Source organism: Sus scrofa, chromosome 1 (assembly GCF_054392235.1).
Source record: "Sus scrofa isolate SSC_HxYL_T2T_F1_AM1 chromosome 1, Sscrofa_HxYL_maternal_Yorkshire_Landrace_v2.0, whole genome shotgun sequence".
Lineage (NCBI taxonomy): Eukaryota > Metazoa > Chordata > Mammalia > Artiodactyla > Suidae > Sus > Sus scrofa.
Window position 1 is genome coordinate 272,796,676 of NC_139383.1, and position 26,751 is coordinate 272,823,426.

General features: G+C 46.0%; 1 protein-coding gene across 5 annotated transcripts in view; it reads right to left on the bottom strand.

Moving 5' to 3' along the window:
- Nucleotides 1-26,751, bottom strand: part of TTLL11 (tubulin tyrosine ligase like 11) — a 294,081-nt gene that overhangs the window by 15,169 nt on the left and 252,161 nt on the right. For all 5 annotated transcript variants that reach the window (XM_084994791.1, XM_084994777.1, XM_021068337.2 and 2 more), the window contains one exon: nt 26,355-26,461. In XM_084994791.1, the coding sequence (XP_084850917.1) occupies nt 26,355-26,461 (107 nt within the window). The remainder of the gene's footprint in view (nt 1-26,354; nt 26,462-26,751) is intronic.

Consider the following 26,751-nt stretch of genomic DNA (forward strand, 5'->3'; position numbering starts at 1 on the left):
CAAGAGGGTCACCACCTCTGGCTCGGAAAAGACCTCAGAGATCACACAACCCAGGCACTTACAGGATCATAACACCACTCAGGTGTTAATTCTTTAGGAAGAATTAACAAGAGTAGGTGGCATATGGTGCAGTTTGTATGTATCAGGCACTGAGATGAGCTTTTTACGGGGGCGACTCTCGCCTCATCTTCAGAACAGGTGCATTTCAGACCCTTCTTTCACCCTTTGGTGTGGGGTTCCACCTTTGTCTCGGGTTATTTTTATTTTTGCTTTTAAGGGCCTCACCTGCAGCATATGGAAGTTCCCAGGCTAGGGGTTGAATTGGAGCTGTAGCTGCCAGCCTGCACCTCAACCACAGCAATGAGGAATCCAAGCCACATCTGCGACCTACATCACAGCTCACGGCAACGCCAGATCCTTAACCCACTGAACGAGGCCAGGGATCAAACCCGCATCCTCATGGATACTAGTTGGGTTCATAACCTACTGAGCCCCAAGGGGAACTCCCAGTCTGAGGTTGTTTGATAGTTAGACGCTTACAGACTTCTGGGATGGAGGCAAAAGGACATTCACCCGGAACCCCACAGACTGGAGGTGATGGTGAGGGGCGGGGGGGGGGGGGTTCGGGGGAGCCCCGATCTGTGACTCTGCTTTCCCAGCACCAGGGTCACTCAGAGGGGCAGGAAAGGGACCAGCAGAAACAGCGCGGTTTCTGGTCCTGTCTCTGGCTTTCCGTGGTTTCCCCACAAGGTACTGAGCCACAGACATCCTCCCTGACATTGAGGAGGTGGTCACTGAGCCCTGGCCTGGCCACCCCGAGTAATGGGGAGGTCTCATCACCTCCCCAGGAGAACCCTTCTCGCTGTGTGCTCTCTGCCTCTGAGCTGAAATGGGCATAGCTTCCCCGCTGACCCCACTTTTCTAGAGAGCAAATCTAACTCTTCTTCCTCACGACAGTCTTGTTCACGATTTATAAGGCAGCAACCATAGCAATTCAATTCCGCAGAGTCTCGCTGACCACCCAGCAGGTGGATACAGAGCTGCTCGAGCCCCCATCTGACAGAGGGGACGGGGTAGACGGGACAGGAGAGAGAGCCTGGATGGGAGTGGGTAAGGTTAGAGGGAGGACAAGGGAAGAAGCAGATGAAGGCCTGGGAGAGACAGGAACGTTGCCAAAGGAGGAGGGGCAGGTAGTCTGGTGTCAGTGCCGGGTGCCTCCAACCATTGGCGCCTGCCCTTCTCCCAAATCATGCCCACTGAGCAGCAGCACACTCTGGTCTGGCGTTTAAAAGGCTGCCTTACCATTGCATTCATGAGTCACTTTTCTATCTCTGCCCCCTGTTTGGCCCCAGTTCCCAAAGGGATGCTGACACAGGCACTGTCTCCGCAGCCTCCCCGCCGTCCATTCTCTACCTCACCGCCAAGCTGCTCTTGCCAACTAACTGGCCACCTTCCCTTGCCCTCTTCTCAGCTGGCTCCCTCTCTGCATCTGATCCCATGGAAACTCTCTCCCTGAACATTCTCTCCCCTGCTTTTCTCTGTCCCTTCCTGGGAAGCCCTGGCTCAGGCTCTCCTGTTCTCTGCTGCCTTTGGTCTGTTCACCCTGGGCGCGGGGTCCGGCAGGGCTCTCCACCTGGGCTCAGCTTCTCTATGTCTCTCTTTCTCTCTGCCTGTCTCTCTCTTTCTCCCTAGGATTTAAATATCCAACTGCTTTTTTGCCACTGGGGTGTCTCATTAGCATCTCAAAGAGCCTGTTAGAAATGGATTTTGGCATCTTCCTTTCCCGGCTCTGCTTTTCCTCAAGTCCTTCCCATTTAAATAAATTATATCTCCACCCACCTAGTTGCTCCAGCGGGAAGTCTGAGAGCCACTGCAGAAACTCCTCTCCCCTAGTCCCCGCCCTCCTCCGACACCCCAAGTACTTTACACCCTGCTCCTCACCTCCACCTCCCCACCCCTCAGCCTGCAGGGCCATCACCCCCTGGACTCCCACGAAGCCTCCTGGCTGGTCCAACACTGCATTCAGAATGACCTTCTAGAAACACAAGTCGAGCCTCCTATTCTGCTTCAAGCTCTCCAACAGCAAACCCATATCCTTAACCTGCTGTGAGCACAGGTAAGATCCAGCCCCCATCCCCTTCCGCACAAGCGCCCTCACCTTCAGCCTCTCACTGGTCAGCACACGGATCGCATCTCCAAGGTCACGTTTACTGACAGATCTCCCTGACGCTCCTCCTGATATAAATTAGGTCTTCTCTGCTATCCTCCTTAAAACTTATTTTATTTCATAGAACTCATTGCAACATGTGATGACTTGTTGATTTCTGTGTTTCTGTGTTGAATGTCTGTCTCTGCTACTGTGTGGTCCAGGGTGTGGGGCCTGGGGGTCTGTCCTATTGGTCCTGGCACCTGCCATCACCACCAGTGCCTGGCAGGTGGCAGGTGCTTGTTAGCTGTTAACTGAATGAACTCTATAGGCATATATGGAAGCAACCTATGTGTCCATAAACTAATCAATGGATGACAGTGAATATTACACACACACACACACACACACGGATGAATGTGTACATAGAATACTACTAAGCCATGAAAAAGAAGGAGGGAGTTTCCGTTGTGGCTCAGTGGTTAACGAACCCGACTAGGAACCACGAGGTTTCGGGTTCAATCCCTGGCCTTGCTCAGTGGGTTACGGACCTGGCGTTGCTGTGAGCTGTGGTATAGGTGGCAGACATGGCTTAGATCCCATGTTGCTGTGGTTCTGGTGTGAGCTGGAGGCTACAGCTCCAATTCAACTCCTAGCCTGGGAACCTCCATACGCCACTTGTGTGGCCCCAAAAGACCAAAAAAAAAAAAAAGGAAATTTTGTCATTTGCAGCAATATGGATGGACTTGGGGGGCATTATGCTAAGTGAAGTAAGTCAGAGATAAAGACAGACACTATATGATACCACTTTTAGAAAATCTAAAAAATACAACAAACTAGTGAATGTAATGAAAAACAAGCAGACCCACAGATTAGAGAACAAACTAGTGGTTACCAGCTGGGGGGGGCAACACATGGGTGGGGAGTGGGAGTAAGACAGGCTCAAGGATGTATTATACAACATGGGGGATATAGTCAGTACATTTTTTGTTGTTGTACCTGCAGTATGTGGAAGTTCCTAGGCCACAGATCGAACCTGCACCACAGCAGGAATCTGAGCTACTACAGTGACAACCCCGGATCCTTAACCCTCTGCACCACAAAGGGAACTTTGCTAATATTTTATCATAACTGTAAATGGAAAGTAACTTTTAAAAATTATATAAATTTTTTTTTTTAAATTGGAGTTCTCTGGTGGTCTAGTGATTAAGGATTTGGTGTTGTCACTGCTGTGGCTTGGATTTGATCTCTCTGACCTGGCAACTTTTGCATGCCATGGGCTTGGCCAAAACTTTTTTTTTTTTTTTTTTTTTTTTGCTTTTTAGGGCTGTACCCGTGGCACATGGAGGTCCCCAGGATAGGGGTCCAATGGGAGCTACAGATGCCGGCCTACACCAGAGCCACAGCAACATGAGATCCGAGCCATGTCTGCGACCTATACTACAGCTCACAGCAATGCCAGATCCTTAACCCACTGAGCGAGGCCAGGGATGGAAACTGCAACCTTATGGTTCCGAGTCGGATTTATTCCCGCTGCACCCCAAACTTTTTTTAATTAAAAATTTTTTTTTAAAAATCATTCTACTGCACTGTCTCACAAATACACACACACACAGAAAGAAACCCATAGGCACAGTGCATGGCACATGGTTGGCATTGGGTAGATGTCAGTCCTCTCCTCCCTTCCTACTGCTTTGGCCCCTGATGCTATGAGAATGCCTTGAGTATCCACTTAGGGTAGAAGGAACTCAGGGTTTGCATCACACACGTCTAAGGTCAGATCCAGGGTCAGCCTCTTACGGGTGCTTGGCAACCTTGGCTCATTCACTTCATTTCTGGGAGCCTCATTCCCTTTTTTTCTTTCTCTCTCTCTCTCCTCCCTCCCTCTCTCTCTCCCTCCCTCCCTTCCTTCCAAGCTGCAGCTTATGGAAGTTCCCAGGCTAGGGGCTGAATCTGAGCTGCAGCTGCCAGTCTATACCACAGCCACAGCAGCGACAGATCTGACCTGCTTCTGTAACCTACGCCACAGCTCACGGCAACACAGGATCTTTAACCCACTGAGTGAGGCCAGGGATCAAACCTGCATCCTCATGGATACTGTGTCAGATTCTTAACCCACTGAGCCATGACGGGAACTCCTGGGAGCCTCATTTTCTTCCTACCCTGTTTGGCTCTTGTGTGGGTTCAGTGAGAGGTCTTAGGGGTAAGGGCTCCAGGCAGGCACAGGGAAGACACCCTAGGAATCTGAACTTCCTTCTCTATCATCTTTAGGTGATGAGGGGCCAAGCCTGGCAGGGAAACAGTCTCCTGCCCTGGAGGGCAGAGGCTTCGAATCTCTCATCCTCTGTTAGTTGCTCTTTCTTTTCAGAAAATAGGCAATTTGGGGGAAGTTGGGCCACCCTCTTCCCCACCAAATGCAGCCTTCTTCCCTCCTCTCCATGGTTGCCCCCCAGTTAACTGGCTGCACCTTCTGGGATTTACTGAAGACCAGAGTCAGGAGGCTTAGGGGGTGGGGGGTGCCCAGGCTCCGCAGGAACCCAGGAGAAGCCGCCGTTCTGAGGAGTTCTAAGGAGCCGGCCTGTCACTTGGAGGGGTGATGGGAGGCAGATCAGTGTCGAAAATAAGACAGAGAAGTGGGTTTCAACTTGACTTATATGAAGAATGTCACTTTAGAGCACAAATGAGAAAGAAGAGAAATGCTCTTTTATGCGGGAGTTTATTTTTGTCACTTTGTCAGAGAGAAATTGCAGCCCTGAGGGCACTGGAGCTGCACAGAATTACCCAAAACATTAACATGCAAATTGCCTTCTTTAGAGAAGGTAATTTTATTAGTGCAAGAAAATGTTTCTTTCACTGTACTCCAGCTCAGGAACTGCCGCGCGGGGACCAGTTGGGACCACCTCAAATGGAGAATTAGGGAGAATCCTGAATTTGGTTAGAATCCTATTACCTCCTCTACCTAAGACCATGCCTAGAAGATGCTACAGAGTCACAGCCGGTTACTGTGGGCGTCCCTAGCGCAGAGGACAAGTGACTTGTCCAAGATCATACAACGTCCATGGCAGAAGAAGAGGCAGGGCTGAGGCCATGTGTCCTGTGTCTCAGGTAACCAGGAGATCACTTACGGGTCCTGCGAGTAGGCACTCTGAGAGTAAGAAGTGTGACATTCCATCTGAGCCCTCATTCAGTCATTCACTCACACATTTGTTCAGTAAGCTTGTGCTGAGCTAGGCCCTGGACCCCAGCTATGAATCAGGTGCTAACATCAGCATCCCCTGGGGGCAGGTGGGGACACAGACAGATACAGACACTTAGGATCCGGCCAGGTAAGATCTGCTGGGTGGAGGGAGGTATGGGTGCCAAGAGCTGACAACACAGAAGAGGTCATGAGTGGCAGGGAGAGGGGCCTGGAAGCTTTACCAACGAGGCAGGTGGGCATTGCCCAGGCAGTCAGGGCAGGGGAGGGGGCTATAGCAGGGAGGCAAGCACAAGCAGAGGCGTGGAAGGAAGCATGTCGGCCTGGCCCATACGGAATAGCATGTGCAACTGCTGCACAGGGTGTGTGGGAGGAAAGCGGGGCTGGGATGGGGGGCTGGGACCACAGAGCATGGGAAGGAGTTTGGCCAAGCCAGTCTCAAAGGCTAAAGAGCTCAGATTTTATCCTGCAGGTGGCAAGTGTCCCTGCAGGGCCTATTCAGAACAGAACCACATTCCCTTGAGTCTTCAGGGGGGAGGGGGCTTCCCAGGCCGCAGAGTGCCAAAATGACAGAAGGTTGCATGAGGCTGCGCTTACATAAGGCTGCCTCCTCCCTTCCCAGGCGTGATCAGTGGGGAAGTGTGGGCAGAGACGCCCACCTGCTACCAAGAAGAAAGCACCTCAGTCATGTAAGGTCGTGCAGAACACTTGAGGAGCGCACCTGTCCCGGGAGGCTGCTGTCCCTCGCCCCGGGTTGATTGGCAGCTGCATCACAGAACCATGGCAGGGCTGGGGGAATTGCCTCCCCCGCCCCGGGAGCTGTCTTTTAGGAAAGCTGAAGGGAAAATGCGCTACACACAGAGCTATTGTGGAGATCCTGAGCGGGCTTACTTCATCTCAGGGATGCTCAACCTTGACACTTTTTAGATGTGGGCCAGAAAATTCTTGGTTGGGGGAGGGGACTATCCTACATGACATAGGATGTTTAGCAGTTTCCCTGGCCTCTACCCATGAGATGCCAATACACAGCAACTGCCCTCCTTCCCTCCCCAGTTGTGACCACTAAAAATGTCTCCAGACATGGCCAGATGTCCCTGGGGGAAAGGGAGTGATCACCCCCAGTTGAGAACCATGGTCTATTAAAACCTCAGGGAAGACTGATGGAGGTTAGGAATGCCTGACCACTAGAAGTCTCCCAAATCTTACAGTGGATGCAAGTGTCTGCCTTCTCCCCTCTCCCATGGGGCAAAGGATGGGTCAGAGTGTGAGGTTGGTTTTTTTTTTTTTTGTCTTTTTGCTTTTTCTAGGGCCGCTTCTGCGGCTATATGGAGGTTCCCAGGCTAGGGGTCCAATCGGAGCTGTAGCCGCTGGCCTACGCCAGAGCCACAGCAACTCAGGATCCGAGCCGTGTCTGCAACCTACACCATAGCTCACGGCAACGCCGGATCCTTAACCCACTGAGCAAGGCCAGGGATCAAACCCGCCACCTCATGGTTCCTAGTCGGATTCATTAACCATTGTGCCACGACGGCAACTCCAAGAGTGCAGGTTTTATCACAGGATTGTACACTGAGTACTTCTAAAAGAAGTATGTCTAAATGGCTCCTACAAAGATCTAGGAAAAAGAACACCATGAGGAGGTAGAAAGCCAGTAGAGAGCAGATAGTTCAGGGTTTCAGCATCCCTCATCTGTAAAGCAAGGGGGTTGACCAGATGATCTCTGAGCCCTTTCCAGTTTTAAAGACTATGATTCTGCATCAGTAAGGTGAGTACACATTAAAGGATGAATACTGAAGATGGTCCCATATGAGAGATGATGAACTATGGACTGGATAAGGCTCTGTCTTAGGTAAATTTTCTTGCTTAGATACAGAACTGACAAGACGGCTCATGAGGTTCTCACTTGACTCTCAGGGTAAGCCCAAATTTCACCAGGAATCCTCTGGAAAAATCTCTGAAGAGGTCTGTAGGGTAAACACTTCTGGAATCTTGTGATTGGTACAGTTTCTCAAAGACCACCAGAATCTGAAGACAAAGACTTTTGACTCTACCACCCATCGGTTTTACAGTGAAAAACTGTGAAATGTCTAGAGAGGACTTCTGGTTTCAGCTCTGACATGTAAAGAGCTTGGAGGTCATCACTTCCATCCTCAAAACAAGAAAAACAATGGGGAAGATGAGCAAACAGGAAATCGATGGCTTTTTTTACATCTATCAGAGAAACGAGGTCACAGGGCAAACTGCCACCCTGAAAACTGGACAGACAAGTGAATATGGACAATCACAGCCGAGATCAGCTTACTAGGAGCAGATGTTGCTAGAGCCAGAAATTGTCAGGAGCACTTAATTGGTGATTGAAGAACTCTGGAGGCTGACTATGGAGTAGAATGAGAGTTAGAAACTCCTGGGGGCTCAGTCTTAGGGGGTCACACATACTTTTGTGGGTTTTACCTCCAGACCCCAACCAGATTCTCAAGGCGGCTACAGGAGAAAAATCCCTCATGCTTCAGGCAGGGGTAGGGAGGAAAGTAATCATTTTGAAAAATACCCAGGGTGTTCTTCATAACGAAGTCTTATCTGGCATGAGGGAAGGGTAATTGGACAGCTCCAGCCTCTCTAGCCTTCCTGTCTCATAAGGGGAGGGAAAAAAAGGCTGAGAAACACTTCTGAACATCATGGCCCCAAGACTCAAGTCCACTAAGAAACTGAGATTTAACCATAAGACTTTCAAATGCCTTCTCTCCCTAGTACCTTACCACAACATCAACAGGGCTCCACTAAAACAACAGTGGATATGATAGAGGGCGGCAAAGCAATTTAGGAAGGAGTTTTTAGAGAAACCCAAAGGCAATTGGGGGGTTGAAAATAAAACCAAGGAAAGTGAAGCCTCTGGTACCTACAGCTGCAGCAATCATTAAATACAGCCCAGCTCCCAGCTAGGTTACACTTAAAGCTTGGTTGTCTCAGTTCTTAGTACCTGATATATCATATCCAGCTTTCAACTGAAAATTATAAGACTTCTTGAAAGACGATAGGAAAGCACAGTCTAAAGAGACAAAGTAAGCAACAAAACCAGATTCAGATATGACACAGATGTTGGAATTATTCAATGGAGAATTTAAAATAGTGATGATTAATATGTTAAGGGCACTAATGGGAAAAGTAGGCAACATTCAAGAACAGATGAGTAATATAAGGAGACAGAAACTCCAAGAATCAAAAGGAAATGCTAGAAATTAAAAACATCATAATAGAAAAGAAGAAAGGCCTCAATGGGCTCATCAATAGACTAGATACAGCTTAGGAAAGAAAGGAAAGAATCAGTGAGCCTGAAGTTACATCATTAGAAATATTACAAACTGAAATGCAAAGAGAAAAAAAAAGAATTTTTAAAAAAAGAATGTCCAGGAACAGTGTCTTGGACAATGCAGAAGAATCGGATAAATTTGTAGAAACAAACAACCTACCCAGACTTAGTCAAATTGAAATAAATAATCTGATCAGACCCATTACTTGTAAGGAGACTGAGTCAGTAATTAAAAACTTCCCAACAAACAAAAGTCCAGGAGCAGATGGCTTCACTGGTGAACTCTACCAAATATTCAAGGAAGAGTTAATACCAATCCTTCTCAAACTCTTCCAAAAACACATGAGAGGACTCTTTCAAACTAATTTTATGAGGCCAGAATTACCCTGTTACCGAAATCATTCTTTTGCATGTGGCTGTGCAATCTTCCCTTTGTTGTTTATTGAAGAAACAACGAAGAATTTTCCCTTCGTTGTTTATTGAAGAGATATCTTATAGTTTTCAATATACAGGTCTTTCACTTCCTTGGTTAAGTTTATTCATGGGTATTTTATTTTTGATGCAATTGTAAATGGGATTGTTTTCCTAATTGCTCTTTCTAATAGTTTGTTATTAGTGCCTAGAAAGCAATAGGTTTTTTGCTATTGATCTTGTATCCTGAAACTTTATTTAATTCATTTACTAGTTCTAACAGTTTTTTGATGGGGTTTAGGGTTTTCTGTATATAATATTATGTCATCTGCAAATAGTGGTAGTTTTTTTTTTCCTTTCCAATTTTGATTCCTTTTATTTCTTTTTCTTGCCTAATTGCTTTGGACTTCCAATAATATGTTGAATTAAACTGGTAAGAGTGGATATCTTTATACTTATCCTGGTCTTAGAGGAAGAGCTTTCAGCCTCTCATCATAGAGTAAGATGTTAGCTGGTTACCTTAGGTTGAGTTACCTCCCCTCTATACCTGATTTGTTGGGAGTTTTTATCATAAATGGATGTTGAACTTTGTCAGATGCTTTTTCAGCATCTATTGAGATAATCATGGTTTTTATCTTTCATTTTATTAATGTGGTATATCACAGTGACTGATTTGCAGTTGATGAACCATCCTTGTATCCCTGGTATAAATCCCATTTGATCATGCCGCACGATCCTTTTAATGTATTGTTTAATTCAGTTTGCTAATATTTTGTTGGTGATATTTACATCTGTCTTGGAATACCATCCAACACCATACATGAAATTTAAGTCAAGGTGAATTAAAGACTTGAACTGAAGACCTGAGACCATTAAACTCCTGGAAGAAAACATAGCAGTAAGCTCCTTGACATAGGTCTTGGTAATGATCTTTTAAATCTGACACCAAAAGCAAAAGCACCAAGAGCAAAAATGAACAAGTGAAAGTACATCAAACTAAAAAGTTTCTGCACAGCAAAGGAAATGACCAACAAAATGAAAGGACAGCCTACTGAATGGGATAAAATGACTGTGAATCATCTATGTGGTAAAGGGCTAATTTTCAAAATATACAAAGAACTCATATAACTCAATGAGAAAAAAAACCAAACAATATGATTTTAAAATGGGCAGAAGATCTGAATAGACATTTTCCCAAAGAAGACGTACAGATGGCCAACAGGTACCTGAAAAGATGTTCAACATCATTAATCATCAGAGAAATGCAAATCAAAACTGCAAAGAGACAGTCACCTCATGCCTATTAGAATGGCTATTATTAAAAAGATAAGTGTTGGCAAGAATATGGTAAAAGGGGAATCCTTGTGCCCTGCTGGTGAGAATGTAGTAAAATGGTGAGTCCTTGTGAAAAACAGTATGAAGTTTCCACAAAAAATTAAAAACAGAACTACAATATGATCCAGCAATTCCACTTCTAGATATTTATTGAAGAAAATGAAAAAATTACCTCAGAAACACATATGCTCTCTCATCTTCATTATCGTATTATTTATAGTAGTCAATATATGGAAACAACCTGTGTCCACATGGATAACTGCATAAAAAAGTTATGAGTGTTATTCAGCATTAAAAGAAGAATAAAACTGTGCCATTTGCAACATGGTTGGACTTCAAGGGCATTATGCTATGTGAAATAAGACAAAGAAAGACAAATGCTCTATCTCTCTTTTAAGGGGAATCTAAAACAAAACCAAACCAAAATGACCAGGTTTTTCATAGATAACAGAACAGACTGATGGTTACCAAAAGTGGAGGGGCAGGGATAGGTGGGTGAAATGGGTGACCTGCTTTGTTTAATAAGCAAATAAATTGATTTTAAAAGAAAATAATTCTTAAAAAGGAGAATATTTTGGGACAGTGGGACAATACAAAAGACGTGACATTTATCAGGAATAATGGGAGGAGAAAAAAGGAGGAAGGAGCAGAAGAGATATTTGACGTAATAATGGCTGAAATTTTTCCAAAATTAGTAAGATACCCAAACCAGAAATCCAGGAATCTCAGAAAATAATAAGCAGGAGAAATACCCCCCAAAATATATATATATATACACACACACCAATACATATCATATTCATAATGTAAAAGAACCAGAGACAAAGAGAAAACCTTGACAGAAGCCAGAGGGAAAAAGGCATTACATCCACCGTCTCATCAGAAACCATATAAGAAGAAAGTGGAGTGAAGTCTTTCAAACACTAAAGAAAAATTCTACGAACATAGAATTCTTGTCTCCAGTGAAACTGTCCTTCTAAGGTGAAGAAGAAATAAAGACTCTCAGATAACAAAAACTGAAGGAATTTGTTGCCAATTGACTTGCCTTGCAAGCAACATTAAGAGAAGCTTTTCAGAGAGAAAGAAGATGATATAGTTCAGAAACTCAGGTCTACAAAAAGAAGAGCATCAGAGAAGGAATAAATGAAGGTAAAATAAATCCTTTTTATTTTTCTTATTCTTGACTGGTCTAATAGATAACTGCTTGTTCAAAGTAATAATAGCAACAATGTATTGGGTGATTATAGTTTAGGAATAAATGATATGAGCAACAGCAATGCTATTAGGGAAGAGAGAGAGGAACTGGGAATACTATCACAAGGAACCGGCACTGTCTTGGAAGTGGTATAGCACTATTTGAAAATGGACTTATTAGCTGAAAAAGTACATTGCAAACCCTAGAAGGACCACTAATTTTTTTAAGATTTTTATTTTTTCTGTTACAGTTGGTTTACAATGTTCTGTCAGTTTTTGCTGCACAGCAAAGTGACCCAGTCATACACACACACGCATATATACACACATTCTTTTTCTCACATTACCCTGCATCATGTTCCATCACAAATGACCAGATATAGTTCTCTGTGCTATACAACAGGATCTCATTGCTCATCCATTTCAAATGCAATAGTTTGCATCTACTAGCCCCAAACTCCTAGTCCATCCCACTCCCTCCCCCTCCCCCTTGGCAACCACAAGTCTGTTCTCCAAGTCCATGGGTTTGTTTCTTTTCTGTAGGTTTGTTTCTTTTCTTTTTCATTGCGCTATCATACGATATTTGACTTTCTCTTTCTGACTTACTTCACTTAGTACTTAGCATGAGAGTCTCTATTTCCATAGGATAACCACTAATTATTTTAAAGAATTAAAATTGATATGTTGAGAAAATGGAATCATATAAAATGCTCAATTAAAACCAGAGAAGGCAGAAAAAGGAGGTAAGATAAGAAACAAAGCAGAAGTGCAATGAAAGGAAAGCAGCTACAAGCATGGTATCTATTAATCCAACTATGGCAATAATTACTTTAAATGTGAATGGTTTAAATATATATTTTTTTGGTTTAAATATATTAATGAAAAGACAGAGATTGTTAGAGTGGATAAAAAAAGCAAAACCCAACTATACGTTGTTTCCAAGACACCCACTCTAAACATAAAGCACAGATAAAAAGTAAAGGGATGGAGAAAGATCCATCCAGCTCACACTAACGACAAGAAAGTTGGAGTAGCTGTATTAATTTTAGACAAAGCACGCTGCAGAATAAAGAAAATTATCAGGGATAAAGGTGGGCATTATATGATGATAAAGGGGTCAGTTCTCCAAGAAGCTGTAACAATCCTTAACATCTATGCAGCTAAAAACAGAGTGTCAAAATATGTGAGGTAAAACAGATAGAACTGCAAGGGAAAACAGACAAATCCACTATTATAGCTGGAGATTTCAACACCCCTCTATCAGTAATTGACAGATCCAGCAGGCAGAAAATTGGTAAAGATATAGTTGAACTGAACAGCGCCATCAATCAACTGGATCTAATTGACATGTATAAAATTCTTTATTCAACAAGGGCAGAATACACAGTCTTTTCAGTTTGCACAGAACATTTACGAATATAGACTACATTCTCAGCCATAAAACACAACTTAACAAATTTAAAAAATATAAATCATACGAAGTATGTTCTCATACCACAATGAAATTAACGATCAATAACCGAAAGGCAGCTGAAAAGCCCCCAAATATTTGCGGGTTAAATAGCACATAGCTAAACAATATGTGGGTCAAAAAATAAGCCTAAGAGAAATTTTAAAAAATGTTTTTAACACTGTGAAAATAAAAATAGAACTTACGGAATTTTGTGGGATGCAGTGAGAGCAGTGCCTAGAGGGGTATTTATAGCATTGAATGCATACATTAGACAAAATGAAAGATCTCAAATCAATTGTCTAAGCTCCCATTTTAGGAAACTAGAAAAAGAAGAGCAAATTAAATCCAAAGTAAGCAGAAGAAAAGAAATAATGAAAATTAGAGTACAAATCGATGAAATTAAAACAGGTATTCGATAAGGAAAATCAATTAAACCAAAAGTTGGTTCTATGAAAAGATCAATGAAACTTATAAGCCAGGCTAAGCAAGGGAAAAAGAGAAAAGATTACTAGACTACTAACCAGTAATGAAAAATTACTAATATCAGAAATGAAAGAGGGTCATTCATCACTACTGGTCCCACAAACATTAAAAAGATAATGAAGGAGTTCCCGTCATGGCGCAGTGATTAACGAATCCAACTAGGAACCATGAGGTTGTGGGTTCGATCCCCGCCCTTGCTCAGTGGGTCAAGGTTCCGGCGTTGCCGTGAGCTGTGGTGTAGGTCACAGACGCGGCTAGGATCCTATGTTGCTGTGGCTCTGGCGTAGGCTGGCAGCTACAGCTCCGATTCGATCCCTAGCCCGGGAACCTCCACATGCTGCAGGAGCAGCCCAAGAAATGGCAAAAAGACAAAAAGACAAAAAAAAAAAAAATAATAATGAAGAAATATTATGAATAACTTTGTGTCCACAAATTTGATAACTTAGATGAAATGGACCAATTTCTTGAAAGACACGATTCACCAAAACTCACATAAAGAGACACAGATAATCTGAATAGGTTTATATCTATTAAATAAATTGAATTAATAATTAATAACTGCCCAAAAAAGAAAGCACTAGGCCCTGATGGTTTCACTGATAAATTCTACCAAACATTTAAGAAAGAAATAATACCAATTCTCTACAATCTCCTACAGAATATAGAAGCAGAGGGGAATATGTCCTGACTCATTTTATGAGTCAATATTATGCATACTAGATAATGGCATTACTGGAAAGGCAAACTATGGACCAATATCTGGCATTAAACATAGATGCAAAAATCCTCAAGAAAATATTAGCAAGTGGAATCCAATAACGTATAAAAAGAATTATATACCACAACCAATGAGATTTATTCCAGGTATGCAATGTGCTTTGACATTCAAAAATCAATTAATGTTATCTACCACATCAACAGGCTAAAGAAGAAAAAACATATGACCATATTAATAGATGCAGGAAAAGCATCTGACAATATCGAACCATTCATGATAAACAAACAAACCCCAAACCCCAGGCAAACTAGAAACAGAGAGAAACTTTGTCCACTTGATAAAGAATAGTTACAAAGACCCTTCAGCTACCTCTATACTTTTTTTTTTAATCTTTTTAGGGCCACACCCACGGCATATGGAAGTTCCCAGGCCAAGGGCTGAATCAGAGCTGTAGCTGCCAGCCTATGCCACAGCCATGCCAGATCCTTAACCCAACTGAGCGAGGCCAGGGATCCAACCTACATCCTCATGGATACTAGTCAGGTCTGTTATTGCTGAGTCATGATGGGAACTCCTCCCTTCATACTTCATGATGAGAAACTAGATGCTTTCCCCCTAAGACTAGGAACAGGACAAGGATGTCCCCTCTCACCACTCCTGTTCAACATTGTCCTGGGAGTTTAGCTAATTCAGTAAGGAAAGCAAAAGAGAAGAAAGAAGAAAAGATAGATGGATTGGAAATGTAGAAATAAAACTGCCTTTATTCTCAAAGGACATGATTGTCAATGTAGAAAATCCCAATGCATTGGCAAACGTCTGGAACAAAGTGATTGTAGCAGGGTTGAGGGTACCAGGTTATTCTACAATAGTCAACTACTTTCTGACACACCAGCAATAAACACTTGGACTTTGAAGTGAAAAACCCAGCATCGTTTACATTAGCATCAAAATAAAATATTTAGGTATAAATTTAACAGAACATATAGAAGATGCATATGAAGAAATCTAGGAAACTTGAATGAGAGAAATAAAAGGAGATCTAAATAAATGGAGAGATATTTCATGTTTCTGGATAGAAAGATTCAATATTGTTAAGATGATAGTTCTTCCAACACAACCTATAGATAGATTTAGCACATTACAAATTAAAATCCCGGCAAGTTATTTGGTGGCTATTGACCAGCTGATTCTAAAATTTATATGGAAAGGCAAAAGACCAGAACTGCCAACACAATCCTGAAGAAGAACATAGAGAACTGACACTACTCAACTTCGAAATTTCAAAACTTACTATAAAGCTATAGTAATCAAAATAACATGGTATTAGTGAAAGGACAACCAGATCAATAGAACAGACTACAGAGCCCAGAAATAAACTCACACAAATCATCTGATCTTTGACAAAGGAGCAAAGGCAGTTCAATGGAGAGAGGACAGCCTTTTCAGCAAATGGAGTTAGAACAAGTGGACATAGTTATTAAAAAAAAAGAAAAAGAACCTAAACACAGACCTTGCACCTTTCACAAAAATTAACTCAAAATGGATCACATTTTGCAAAACTATACAAGCTTTAGAAGATGACATAGGAGAAATAACTAGGGACCCTGGATTTGGCTATGAATTTTTAGATACAACACCAAAGGCAAAATCCATGAAAGAACAAAAGTTGATGTTAAAATTGATTACGAACTTCTGCTCTGTAAAGATATTGTTGAGAGAATGAAAAGATAAGCCACATACTGGGAGAAAATATTTGCAAAAGATAGATCTGATAACAGACTTGTATCTAAAATATTCAAAGAACACTTAAAACACAACAATAAGAAAAAAATTTTTAAATAGGCAAAGATCTGGACATCTTGTTAAAAAAAATATACAAATGGCAAGCATATGAAAAGATACTCGGCGTTCCCGTCATGGTGCAGTGGAAACAAATCCAACTAGGAACCATGAGGTTGCGGGTTCAATTTCTGGCCTCACTCAGTGGGTTAAGGATCCAGTGTTGCCGTGAGCTGTGGTGGAGGTCGCAGATGTGGCTTGGACCCCATGTTGCTGTGGCTGTGGCATATTGTGGCAGCTCTAGCTCTGATTAGACCCCTAGCCTGGGAACCTCCACATGCCACGAGTGCGGCCCTTTTTAAAAAGCCAAAAAAGAGAGGGAAAGAAAAAAAAAAGATACTCAACATCATACGTCTTTAGAAAATTGCAAATTAAAACAATGTGGTACCATCACATACCTATTATAATGGCTGAATCCAAAACAACTGACAATACTTACTGCTGACAAGAATGTGGAGCAACAGAAACTCTCATTCATTGCTGGTGAGAATGTGAAATGGGACAGCTATTTTGAAAGACAGTGTGGTAGTTTCTTAAAAAGCTAAACACGGTCTCCCCATATGATCCAGCAATCACATTACTAGGTATTTGCCCAGCTGTTTTGAAAACTTATGTCTACACAAAACCTGCATGCAAATGTTTATAGCAGCTTTATTCATAACTGTCAAAAATTGGAAGCAAAAAACATGCCCTTCAATAGGTGAATGAATTAACAAACTATGGCATATTCATATCCAATGAACTATTACTCAGAGATAAAACATAATGAGCTACCCAAGTTCCCTTGTGGTGCAGTGGGTTAAGGATCTGGTGTTGTCACTGCAGCAGCTCAGATGGATCCCTGGCACAGGTTCGATCCCTGGCCCAGGGACTTCTGCATTATGTGGGTGTGGCCAAAACATTATTTTTAATTAAAAAGAAGAAATGAGCTATCACGCCACAAAACAACACGGAGGACCCTTAAATGCACATTACTAAGTGAAAGAAGTAGGCTGAAAAGACTACGTACTGTATGATTCCAACTATATCACATTCAGGAAAAGGGAGAGTGATGGAGAGAGTAAAAGGTCTGTGGCTGATGGGTTCAGGGGGAGGGAGGATGAACTGGGGGAGGGGGGCACAGGGGATTTTTAGGTTTTTTTAGTGAAAGCATTCTGTACGGTACTGTTGGATATGTCACATTCTGCACTTGTCATGACACACAGGATGTACAACACAGAGTGAACTTTAATGTAAACTATGGACTTTAATTAATAAAAATGTATTACTATTTGTTCATTAACTACAATACATGCACACTAATACCAGGTATTATAGGGAAACCTGTGCATTTGGGGGATATATGGGGATTCTCTCTACTATCTGCTCATTTTTTCTGTAATCTAAAACTATTCTCAACAAGTCTATAATTTAAAAAAATCCATAGATGCCCATATTCATGTCAATCACTAGCAGTCACCTTATGGGACAGCAGAAGAGTTGCACAAGATTTAGTTAGAAGACATGGGTCCTCGTCCAAGGGCTAGTGAGGCGCCTTTCGACGTGGCCCCAACCTGCCTAGTTCTCATTTCCTCAGCTTTGAATAGAGGTGCTGTGAGCAGAGCCAAGTGCTGAGCTTTGTAGCAGTGAAGCGTGTGTGACTGCGGCCGCTTGTTCCTGCAGGATCTGGGATGGTGAGCAACAAGTCCGAGTCCCCTTGGTGGTAGGGGAGCAGGTGGGAGAGGTGTTGGGGAGGAGGCCCCTGGATGCATCTGTCACCCTTGTAAACCCCCCCCCCCCACCTCCCAGTCTTACCAAACACAACCCTGCCCACCTGCAGATGCCTCAGCCTGGGGGTATCTGGGGATGGGCAGTCTTTCCATCTTTACTCATCACTGCTGTCTCTTCCCAAGGCAGCATGGGACAGAGGCTTGGGACTGGTTCCTGCTCTGTCCTGGACCCCTCTTGACCCCCTCCCCACCTCGGTTTCCTCCTCCATGAGTGGGGTCATGGGAATAAGACCGTGCTCCTCGGGAGTGTGAGCTTTCAGTGCACAAGAGGAGTGCAAAACTGTGCTATAATCTGGAAAGCATGCACACTCGTCAAGAACGACAGTGGTGGTTAAAGTTTAAAAAAAAAAAAAAAAAAGAGCCAGGTCTACACTTTCTAAATCTTTACAACAGCCCAAGGTGGATGTCACTGGCCCGTTTTAAAGGAAACTACATCTCCTGGAGCTGAAGTGCTCCCCCACCCCCACCGCAGCCACCCAGGGTCCCAGATGGGCCGTGCAGGGAAGCAAACTCAGCCAGGCTGACTTCATGGCTCGCGCTTTTCCCACAACCTCCATCCTGCTGCTGCTGTTTCTGCAAGATCTGGGATGGTGAGCAACAAGTCCAAGACAAGGAGAAGTCTGCATAAAAAAATCATCCCACTTTTTTCCTTTTGTCATTTTTTTTGAGGGGGTGGGGGGTGGGACCAGACAATGGCGGAGATCCCGTGCCCTCACCCTGGAGGTGTTGGAGAGGAAGAAAAGGGCGGTGGGGGTGAACACTCGTCTCCAGGCGACACTCACCGAGGGGAACATCACTACAGAAGGCGCAGCCTGCACGGTAGCAGCCCCAGATAAGCGTCTGTGCGGGAGAGGCGAGCTGGCATCTCTGTTGGCTCACTTGCTTTTATTAAAAATAATTCTGACGCTGACTATTTTGTAAGCGCGGAGGGCACACATCCAGGGAGGCCCATCTGACTTTGAGATAATTTCAAGGCTGAAGAATGTCGCTTGTGCCAGACACGGCACGAGGTGCTGCGTGAAACCTGCCTTTCGTGTCTCAGAGGGAGGGGGCCAGCCATGTATATGCATAAGTGAGGCTCCGCTAAGCCTTCCAAGTAAAAATACTTTTAAATATTTCAGTACATCGTTAACCAAATACATTTCGGTTGGGGCTCATCCCAGCTGATGAAAGTACAGGAGGCAGAAGATTTGCATAAGTCGACTGAGGGAATTTGGTGAGAGACAGTCATGAGACTCAGACACCCACAGATGTCAGCTGATCCTCAGGGCTGGATCCCTCGTCCATCCCGCACACGTATGCAGAGCACCTACTATGTGGCGGGCATAGTGTTAGGCTTTGTTAAGGTGGGAACAACTTGGCATCATGGAGGTGAGTCTGGCTCAAGGGTCAGATGCCACAATCTAATTACACAGTGTTTATTTTTTTTTTTTTTTGGTCACACCTGGGGCATGTGGAAGTTCCCCTGGCCAGGGATCAAACCTGTGCCACAGCAGGGACCTGAGCCACTGCAGTGATAATGCCGGATCCTTAACTGGCTAAGCCACATGGGAACTTCCCAGTGTTGAATTACCTCTGGGCTGGATGCTACTGGAGCTGATGGGAAGGGGGACCTGGCCTGAGGGCTGAGGAAGTGGTGTGTGTGGGGGGAGATGCAGGCAGAGGTAAAGTGCCCCCTCCTCACCCTCACCACCAGGGAAGGACCTCCAAGGTGGGGGAGTGATGGGAGGGGTGGCTGCACAGGGCGCAGGGACCTCATTTGCTACCCTAGAATTGGAGTCGTGACACCATGACGGCAGGCAGATGGGGGACTCTGAGCTGAGAGGTGACACAGAAGGAGGGCTGGAGGCGGCCACCGCCAGCCAAGGGCAGGAGCACCCAGCAGGGTGGAGTAGGCAAAGCTGGTTTTCAGGGACCACCATGGACTTGGGGAGATGCTGGGCCTGGCTTTCAGGCCTGGCAGCTCTGAGGCTGGTGGAGCTGCCTTTCTTGCTAAAGGTCCCCAGCTTCACCCACCCTGCCCCCTTTTCGTGAGTCAGACGTCTGGGTTTCTCTTCCCAGCCAGACACCCAACCATGCAGTGTAGGAGGGAGGGGCAGGAGGGGTGGGGATGGGCAGCCAGGGCGCCAGGCTGTTGACAGCAATGGTCCAGGTCAAGGGCAAAGGCAGGAGAGGGCCGTCTTGGAGTGAAAGGAGGGGAGGGCCTGGCACTCGGTTGACTCCAAGGGAAAGTTTGTGGCCACCACATTCCTTCCCTCTCTCAGGCTGTGGGCGGCTCCAGGCAGGTATTTCTCCCTGTCTGTTCGCAGCACCTGCAGAGCGCCTGGCATGAGCAGGTGTCCAGGAAGCATCTCCCGAGAGAGGGGCGCCGTGAGAGCCATGTGATAACTACAGTAGCCACCCTGCTTATCCAGCCAGTGCAGACCCCGCCCCGAGCACACTCTGCTTTGTCCTGTTTCATCCATCTCGATGGATGTTTGTATGAAGTGGACACCATTGTTATCTCCACTTTTCAGATGAGTGTGAGGCTCAGAGGAAGTTACATAACCCACAGAGATTACAGAGCTTGCAAGTTAGCAGGCTCCGATTTGAAGCCAGGCTTCTCTGATGCCAGAGCCCGTGGCTTTGGTCATACGGCTGGTCAAACCCAGCTCCGCAAAGGGGGGCCTGTAGATGAGGTCAGGAGTTCTTCAAGCAGTGGAAGAAATGTGTTTTATTTTGGTCAAAGAGCCCACAGCACACAGGAGACATTAAACATGCCACTCTTTGCTCTCCCTCTGCAGGCAAGGTGTGTGAGGTTGTGCCGTACACACATGTGTGTGTCTCATGTGTGCTCGGGTAGGTGGAGAAGGTGGGTGGGAAAGACTCTCAAATCCATTTTTTTCCTTGCTTTGCAATCACGTTTCCATTGCCCACTGCGAGGGACCTCTGGCTTATAGCTTAAAACAGCCCAACATCTGGCTGCGAAGTAACAAAGATATTCTGAAGCCCCCAGATGTCGGCCATGCGTTAGATGGACAAGACACCTAGGTGCTGGGCTCCAACATTCCCTTTGCAAGTGACATGTTTGTCTCTTCCAGATGACTCCAGGAATACTGTCCTTTATTGCCTCATCTTGATGCTCTCCTCGTCTCTCGCCACAGAGAAGTGAATTCCACTCCAGGAAGAGTCGAGAGCAAAGCCTCAATGATAAGGAGGTGTTTGTGAGTGCAATTTACGAAATAACTGCATCTTCACGGACAAATTTATTTCTTTGTTGGATTCGGGGCAGTGAGAGGGCTACCACGCCCCAGTTTTGCTGATAACACCCTTATTTAGATTTCTGTGTTCTGCTAGAAATTCTCACATTGGAAATTGAAATCTTTTTTTTTTTTTTTTTTTAATGACAATTACATTGGTCTGCTGGAGAGCGTGAGACTGCATATTACTAAATTCTACCAAGCTCCTAAAGAGTCATCAGCATTCTAACAGAGATGAAGGTGGCCTATTTAGGGAGTGATGGGCATGGGATGCAGATGAGGGCCCCTCAGGTGGAGGGAGGCAGGAAAGGGGCTGCTGTTGGGGGAAGAGCCTTGTGTTAGATATGCGTTATTGTCAAGTCCTAGCTTTTGCTTTGGGTCATGAGAGTGTGGATGTTTATTCCATTATTAAAAATAACTAACTCGGAGTTCCCATCGTGGCTCAGTGGAAACAAATCTGACTAGCATCCATGAGGTCGCGGGTTCAATCCCTGGCCTCGCTCAGCGGGTTTAGGATCTGGTGTTGCCGTGAGCTGTGGTGTACGTCATCACAGATGTGGCCTGGATCCCAAATGGCTGTGGCACAGGTTGGCAACTATTGCTCCAATTTGAGCCCTAGCCTGGGAACCATAGGTGCGGCCCTAAAAAGACAAAAAAAACAAAACAAACAAACAAAAAACCAAAAAACTCAAAAAAACTAAATGCAGCAGGCTATGCACGGACTAGGACGGCAGTGTCTCGTGAACCAGGGATTATGGTTAACCCAATTCTATGCACCTGAGGTGCAATTAAAAAGCAATCAATAAAAAGACCTGTTTAGAAAGATGGTCTGAGATTTAGATTTCATAACATGCATGCATTTTCTTACTAGCTTTGGGTTTTTTTCCTCTCCAATCTTTTTAAACACCATTTTTTCTTCTCCATTTCAATAGCAGGGTCTCCTCAGGCAGGGTCAAATAAAGGCTCATTAAAGCCTCAAGCATCAGGAATCTGGTTAAGCCCCTTGGTGGGTCCAAAGTCTCATTAAGGCAGAAGGAAGGTCTGGGCTGGCTTCCAGAAAGGGAAGGTGCATTCGCTCTTGGACATACCTGGGCTTGGGTGTGGGGTGAGGGTCTTATCCAAATGGGCTGGTGTTTTACACTGGACAGTAGGAAAGCAGAGGGAGAGCCTTAGAGAATACCGCTAGTCTAAGGCATGTTTCTCACGCTTGGAACTCTCTGGTGTGGGGGTGTGGGACATTTTTTAGGGGGAGGGAGGTTTGTCTTTTTCGGGCTGCACCTGTGCCATATGGAAGTTCCTAGGCTATGAGTCCAATCAGAGCTACAGCTGCCGGCCTATGCCACAGCCACAGCGGCACAGGATTCAAGTCACGTCTGCAACCTGCACCACAGCTCATGGCAACACTGGATCCTTAACCCACTGAGCGAGGCCAAGGGTCAAACCCAAGTCCTCATGGATACTAGTCGGGTTTGTTACTGCTGAGCCACAATGGGACGTTTTTCTGTTGGCATTTGTCTGCTCATCAAATGTTCACTGGGCACAGGGTGAGATGCTTTTGCATGCTCTGGGCCTTGCGGCAGGCCTTCTGGGGTACAGAACGTGGAGTGAGTGCCTTTTTTGGGTCCCACACCATGCTAAGTACTTTACTTGTGCTCTCCTCATTCTCACGGTGCCCCTCCTTTGTCCCCATCAGAGTGCTGGCCATACCCTGTCTACAACTGTCAACGTACATCCTTTTCATCATGTGCCCAGAGACAAGGGGTGGGCACTGCTCGGTTTGGCCCTGGACTAGGGGCATTATCCTGGGCCAGGAGGTAGGAAGCTTGAGTCCAGATCTGGCCTCTGCTATTCACAGGCTGTGAGATTTCAGACAAGTCCCTTTTGCTCTTGGAACGTCAGGCCCCTCCTCCGTAAAATGGGATATGACTACCCACCTCAAACGTCTGGTGTGAGAATTAGCAGTGATCTTTGCATGGAGGAGGTGATCTCGAAATTGCAGTTAATAATGAGTGTTATTCCACACACTCAGGGGCTGACGCTTGGCGGAAAGGCCTGGAAGATCCCAGTCCCAGATGCGTGCGTCAGTGTGTACTAAAAATAAGTATTTTTTTCCCATCTCCTTAGCTTGGTCAGCAGATGGAGAGACCCTGCAGACCCCAGAAAACCTCACCCCGAGCCTCTATTGTGGGTAGCCCTGTGGATTCCACTTACGGGAGCAATTCAAGAGGCAAACAAAACATGAAAAGCGACTCCGAATTAACAATGGGCCAGATGGTAATGCTAGTTTGAAGCAGTAAAACATGATAAATAGCTTCCTGCTGCTACTCCTGATCAATTTCAATATTTAATAATTCCACTGCCACCCCAACCCCTCCCCGGCCCCCTCCACAGGCTCCTATGATGACGTCCCGAGTTCGGCTCACAGAGCAAACACTGCTTCACTTTCTGGAGGCATCAGCAAAAAGCAATGGCTCGACTGTCACATGAGCGCTCCAGGTCCTCGAAATGGTAATTAACCTGCCTATGTCTAAGACGCTCTCCTGGTTGCCAGGGAAGGTGGAAGGGAGCTCCAAATGCGGCGGGTGATCCGATAGGAGCGCTCACCTTGTTGAAATCAATGGGAATTATTAGCTCCTGAGTTTTGCTTCTGAACTGAAGAAATGGGGGCAGTGGGGAGCTGGATAGTCATCTTACTCTAAGACCAATGGGCAGGAGGAAGCAACCAGAACGGGACTGTGGAGGCTTGGTGTTAAAGCCTTACCCGCTGGCCATGCCTCTGAGCCTTAATTTCCTTTTCTGTAAGACGGAGGTAATCATATCTACCTCCAGGAGGATTCTAGCCCATGCTGCTCACGTTCAGTGCTCAGCGGACTGCTCGGCACATAGGAAATGCCCAATGACTGGCAGCTGGAAGCATCATGATCAAATGTGAAGCCAATTAGCAAATGGTGCCTCAGTGCCGGCACCTGCAGGAAGGGGTGCCGGTCCCTGTGGTCAGCGAGCTGTAGCCCAGGGCAGATCAGAGGTGTGGGAGGGATCTGGCAGGGAGCACCCCGCTGGTTCTCCCTGGTGGCGCCCACTGACAATACAAACTGCCTTCGAGGGCTCCCCCAGGCTTTCTGACCCTCTCACCCAGGGCACCCCAGAGAGCAGGTGCTGCTGGCACCGTTTACAGGGAAGGACATGGACATGACCAGGTGAAAGAGCCTCAAGCTTACATTGTAGGAAGTGGTATTGTCAGTTCTAACCTGGGTCTCCCAACCTAGCCCTCTACTGCCCCGGGCCCCGATTTCATGTACTCGTGGCCCTATTGAAGGAGAAAACTGCTCCCTGAGGCACCCCCTCCTTGTGTCCCTTTTGTGAGGAGGCAGCTAAATGGAGGATAGCCTGTTGCCAGATCACCTGAGCTGCAATTGACTCTGAATTATGGACGGTAATACCTACTGCACTGGTTCTCGAGGATGTTTAACGAGAGAATGTACATGAGAGCATGCTGTAATTTTGTGATGGGCTGTGCAAATGTCAGGTGTGGTTATTATGCCTTTTTAGAAAAACACCCTCTGGGAGGTAAAACATCAGAAATTCATCCACCCAAAAGTGCATTCTTCTTGTGGAATTCTTCAGCGACCCCATATAACTAGAGAATCAAAATCAAGCTCTTTGGGGGGCATTCAAGGCCTCGACAGCTCCTGTAATGCCATCTCTGCCCCTTCCCCCTTCCCCCCGGCTCTGACCCATCCAAGCGACTTGGGGTGACCTGAGCTTTTCATGTGTGTCACTGCCTCGGCCAGGCAACTCCCCTGCAGGAAGGGTCTGCCCACCCTGTCGCCAGGCTTATCCTGCTCAGCCTTCTGCGAGAAGCCCTCCTTGGGTCTCCCTTGCTCGGGAGCTCCTCGGCTGGGTTTCCTTACTGGAAAGGCTGGACCCCACCCTCTCTGTGGGTCCCTCCATCCTGGTACGCATCACACTAGCTACTGTTACGTGCACCTCTGCTTCCTCAGTCTGCAGCCAGCTCCTTCTGAGCCAGAACCAAGCGTTATTCCCTCCAATCCATCCTGGGTCCAGCCCAGCTTGTACCCAGGGAATGTGTGCTGAGGGATGAACCAACCAATGCATAAGTAAACATTTCCCATATAAGCGGAATCGAAGCTTTCAACAACGGCGAAGGAGTCTGGGGTGGGAATAGAACGCGGCTGGGCACAGCCCTGGTAGAGAATTCAGGACAGTGCTCTTGAACTTAAACTCACCTCAATCCTTCCAGTGATGTCTAGAGCTGAGAGGGTAATGGAGCAGGACCTTCTGGGGCCTTCCTAGGACAGAACCCCACCCCCTCCATGTCCTCTGCCTGTTTTTCTACAGTTTGTAGAAAAATTTAGCCTCCTAGGCCTTCCCTGAGTTCCAAAGGATGACTTTAATCAGACAAGTGAGAAAATGCAGAAACAAAGGAAAACAGTCAAGCAAAACAAAATAATTATAGTTTAGCCATTAAACAAAGTCGAAGATCTTTAAGTACCTCTTCAAGGGCTATAGGTAATACTCTGAGCCACATCCTTTGAGCTGCTTTTCATTTGGGGTCCTTCAGGGCCACATCTGTGGCATATGGAAGTTCAGGCCAGAGATTGAATCGGAGCTGCACCTGCCAGCCTACGGCACAGCCACAGCAACTCAAGACCTGAGCTATGTCTGCAACCTACACCGCAGCTCACAGCAACACCAGATCCTTGGACCCACTGAGCAAGGCCAGGGATCGAACCTGCATCTTCATGGATACTAGCTGGGTTCATTACAGCTGAGCCACAACAGGAACTCCCTCCTTTGAGCTGTCTTGCAGACACTGAAACCTGTACCCCAGGTGGAAGAAATTAACCGTATGCTGCCCAAAGCACATAGGCCCCAGACCGGTTGATATTGTCTCCTGATTGCCTCAGAAGACTGTCCATGAGCTGATCACGCACCCTACAGTCCCCCTCCCTCACCCCGTTTTCAAAAACCTTTCCCTGAAAGCCATCGAGGAGTTTTGAACACTAGCTGTCTGGACTCCTTGCTCGGAGCCCTGCAATAAACACGGTGGTTTCCTTCACCACAACCCGCTGTTGGTAGATTGGCAACCGTGCATGGGTGAACAGACCCAAGTTTGGTTCAAAAACAACAGGATGCCCTCCCTCCTCTCCCCGCCCGGACCCTTAATAAGAAGGGACAGGAAATGTACCGCCCGCCCCCATCTGCTCTCCCGCAGGACGCGGCGGGGGCCGGCCATCAGGTACCTGAATCCCGCTGGTCCACAGTCATGGAGCTCCACCGCCTCGTGATGTCGATGTAGAGGATGTCCACGGCGGCCATGGACAAGCTGCTGCTGCTGAGCCTGCAGCTCCTGCCGAAGATGGGAAGGGATACGTCACGGGCCAGACCCAGCCTGTCCCGTCCTGCCCCACCTCCAAGCCTTGGGTCCGGCTGTGTGCCCCCTCCCCCTGCACAGCTGGAACTGGTGCAAGGTGAATGGCAGGGGATGGGTGGGAGAGGAGGCTGAAACTGGAAGTTGAGGTTCGATCACGTGGGTTCCTGTAATGCGGTTCATCAGGGGTCAGAAGGGCTGGGAAGAGGAGGGGCTCTAGGATGGCAACTCTTACACGGAACCTGGCTCTGCCACTCAGAAGTGGATGG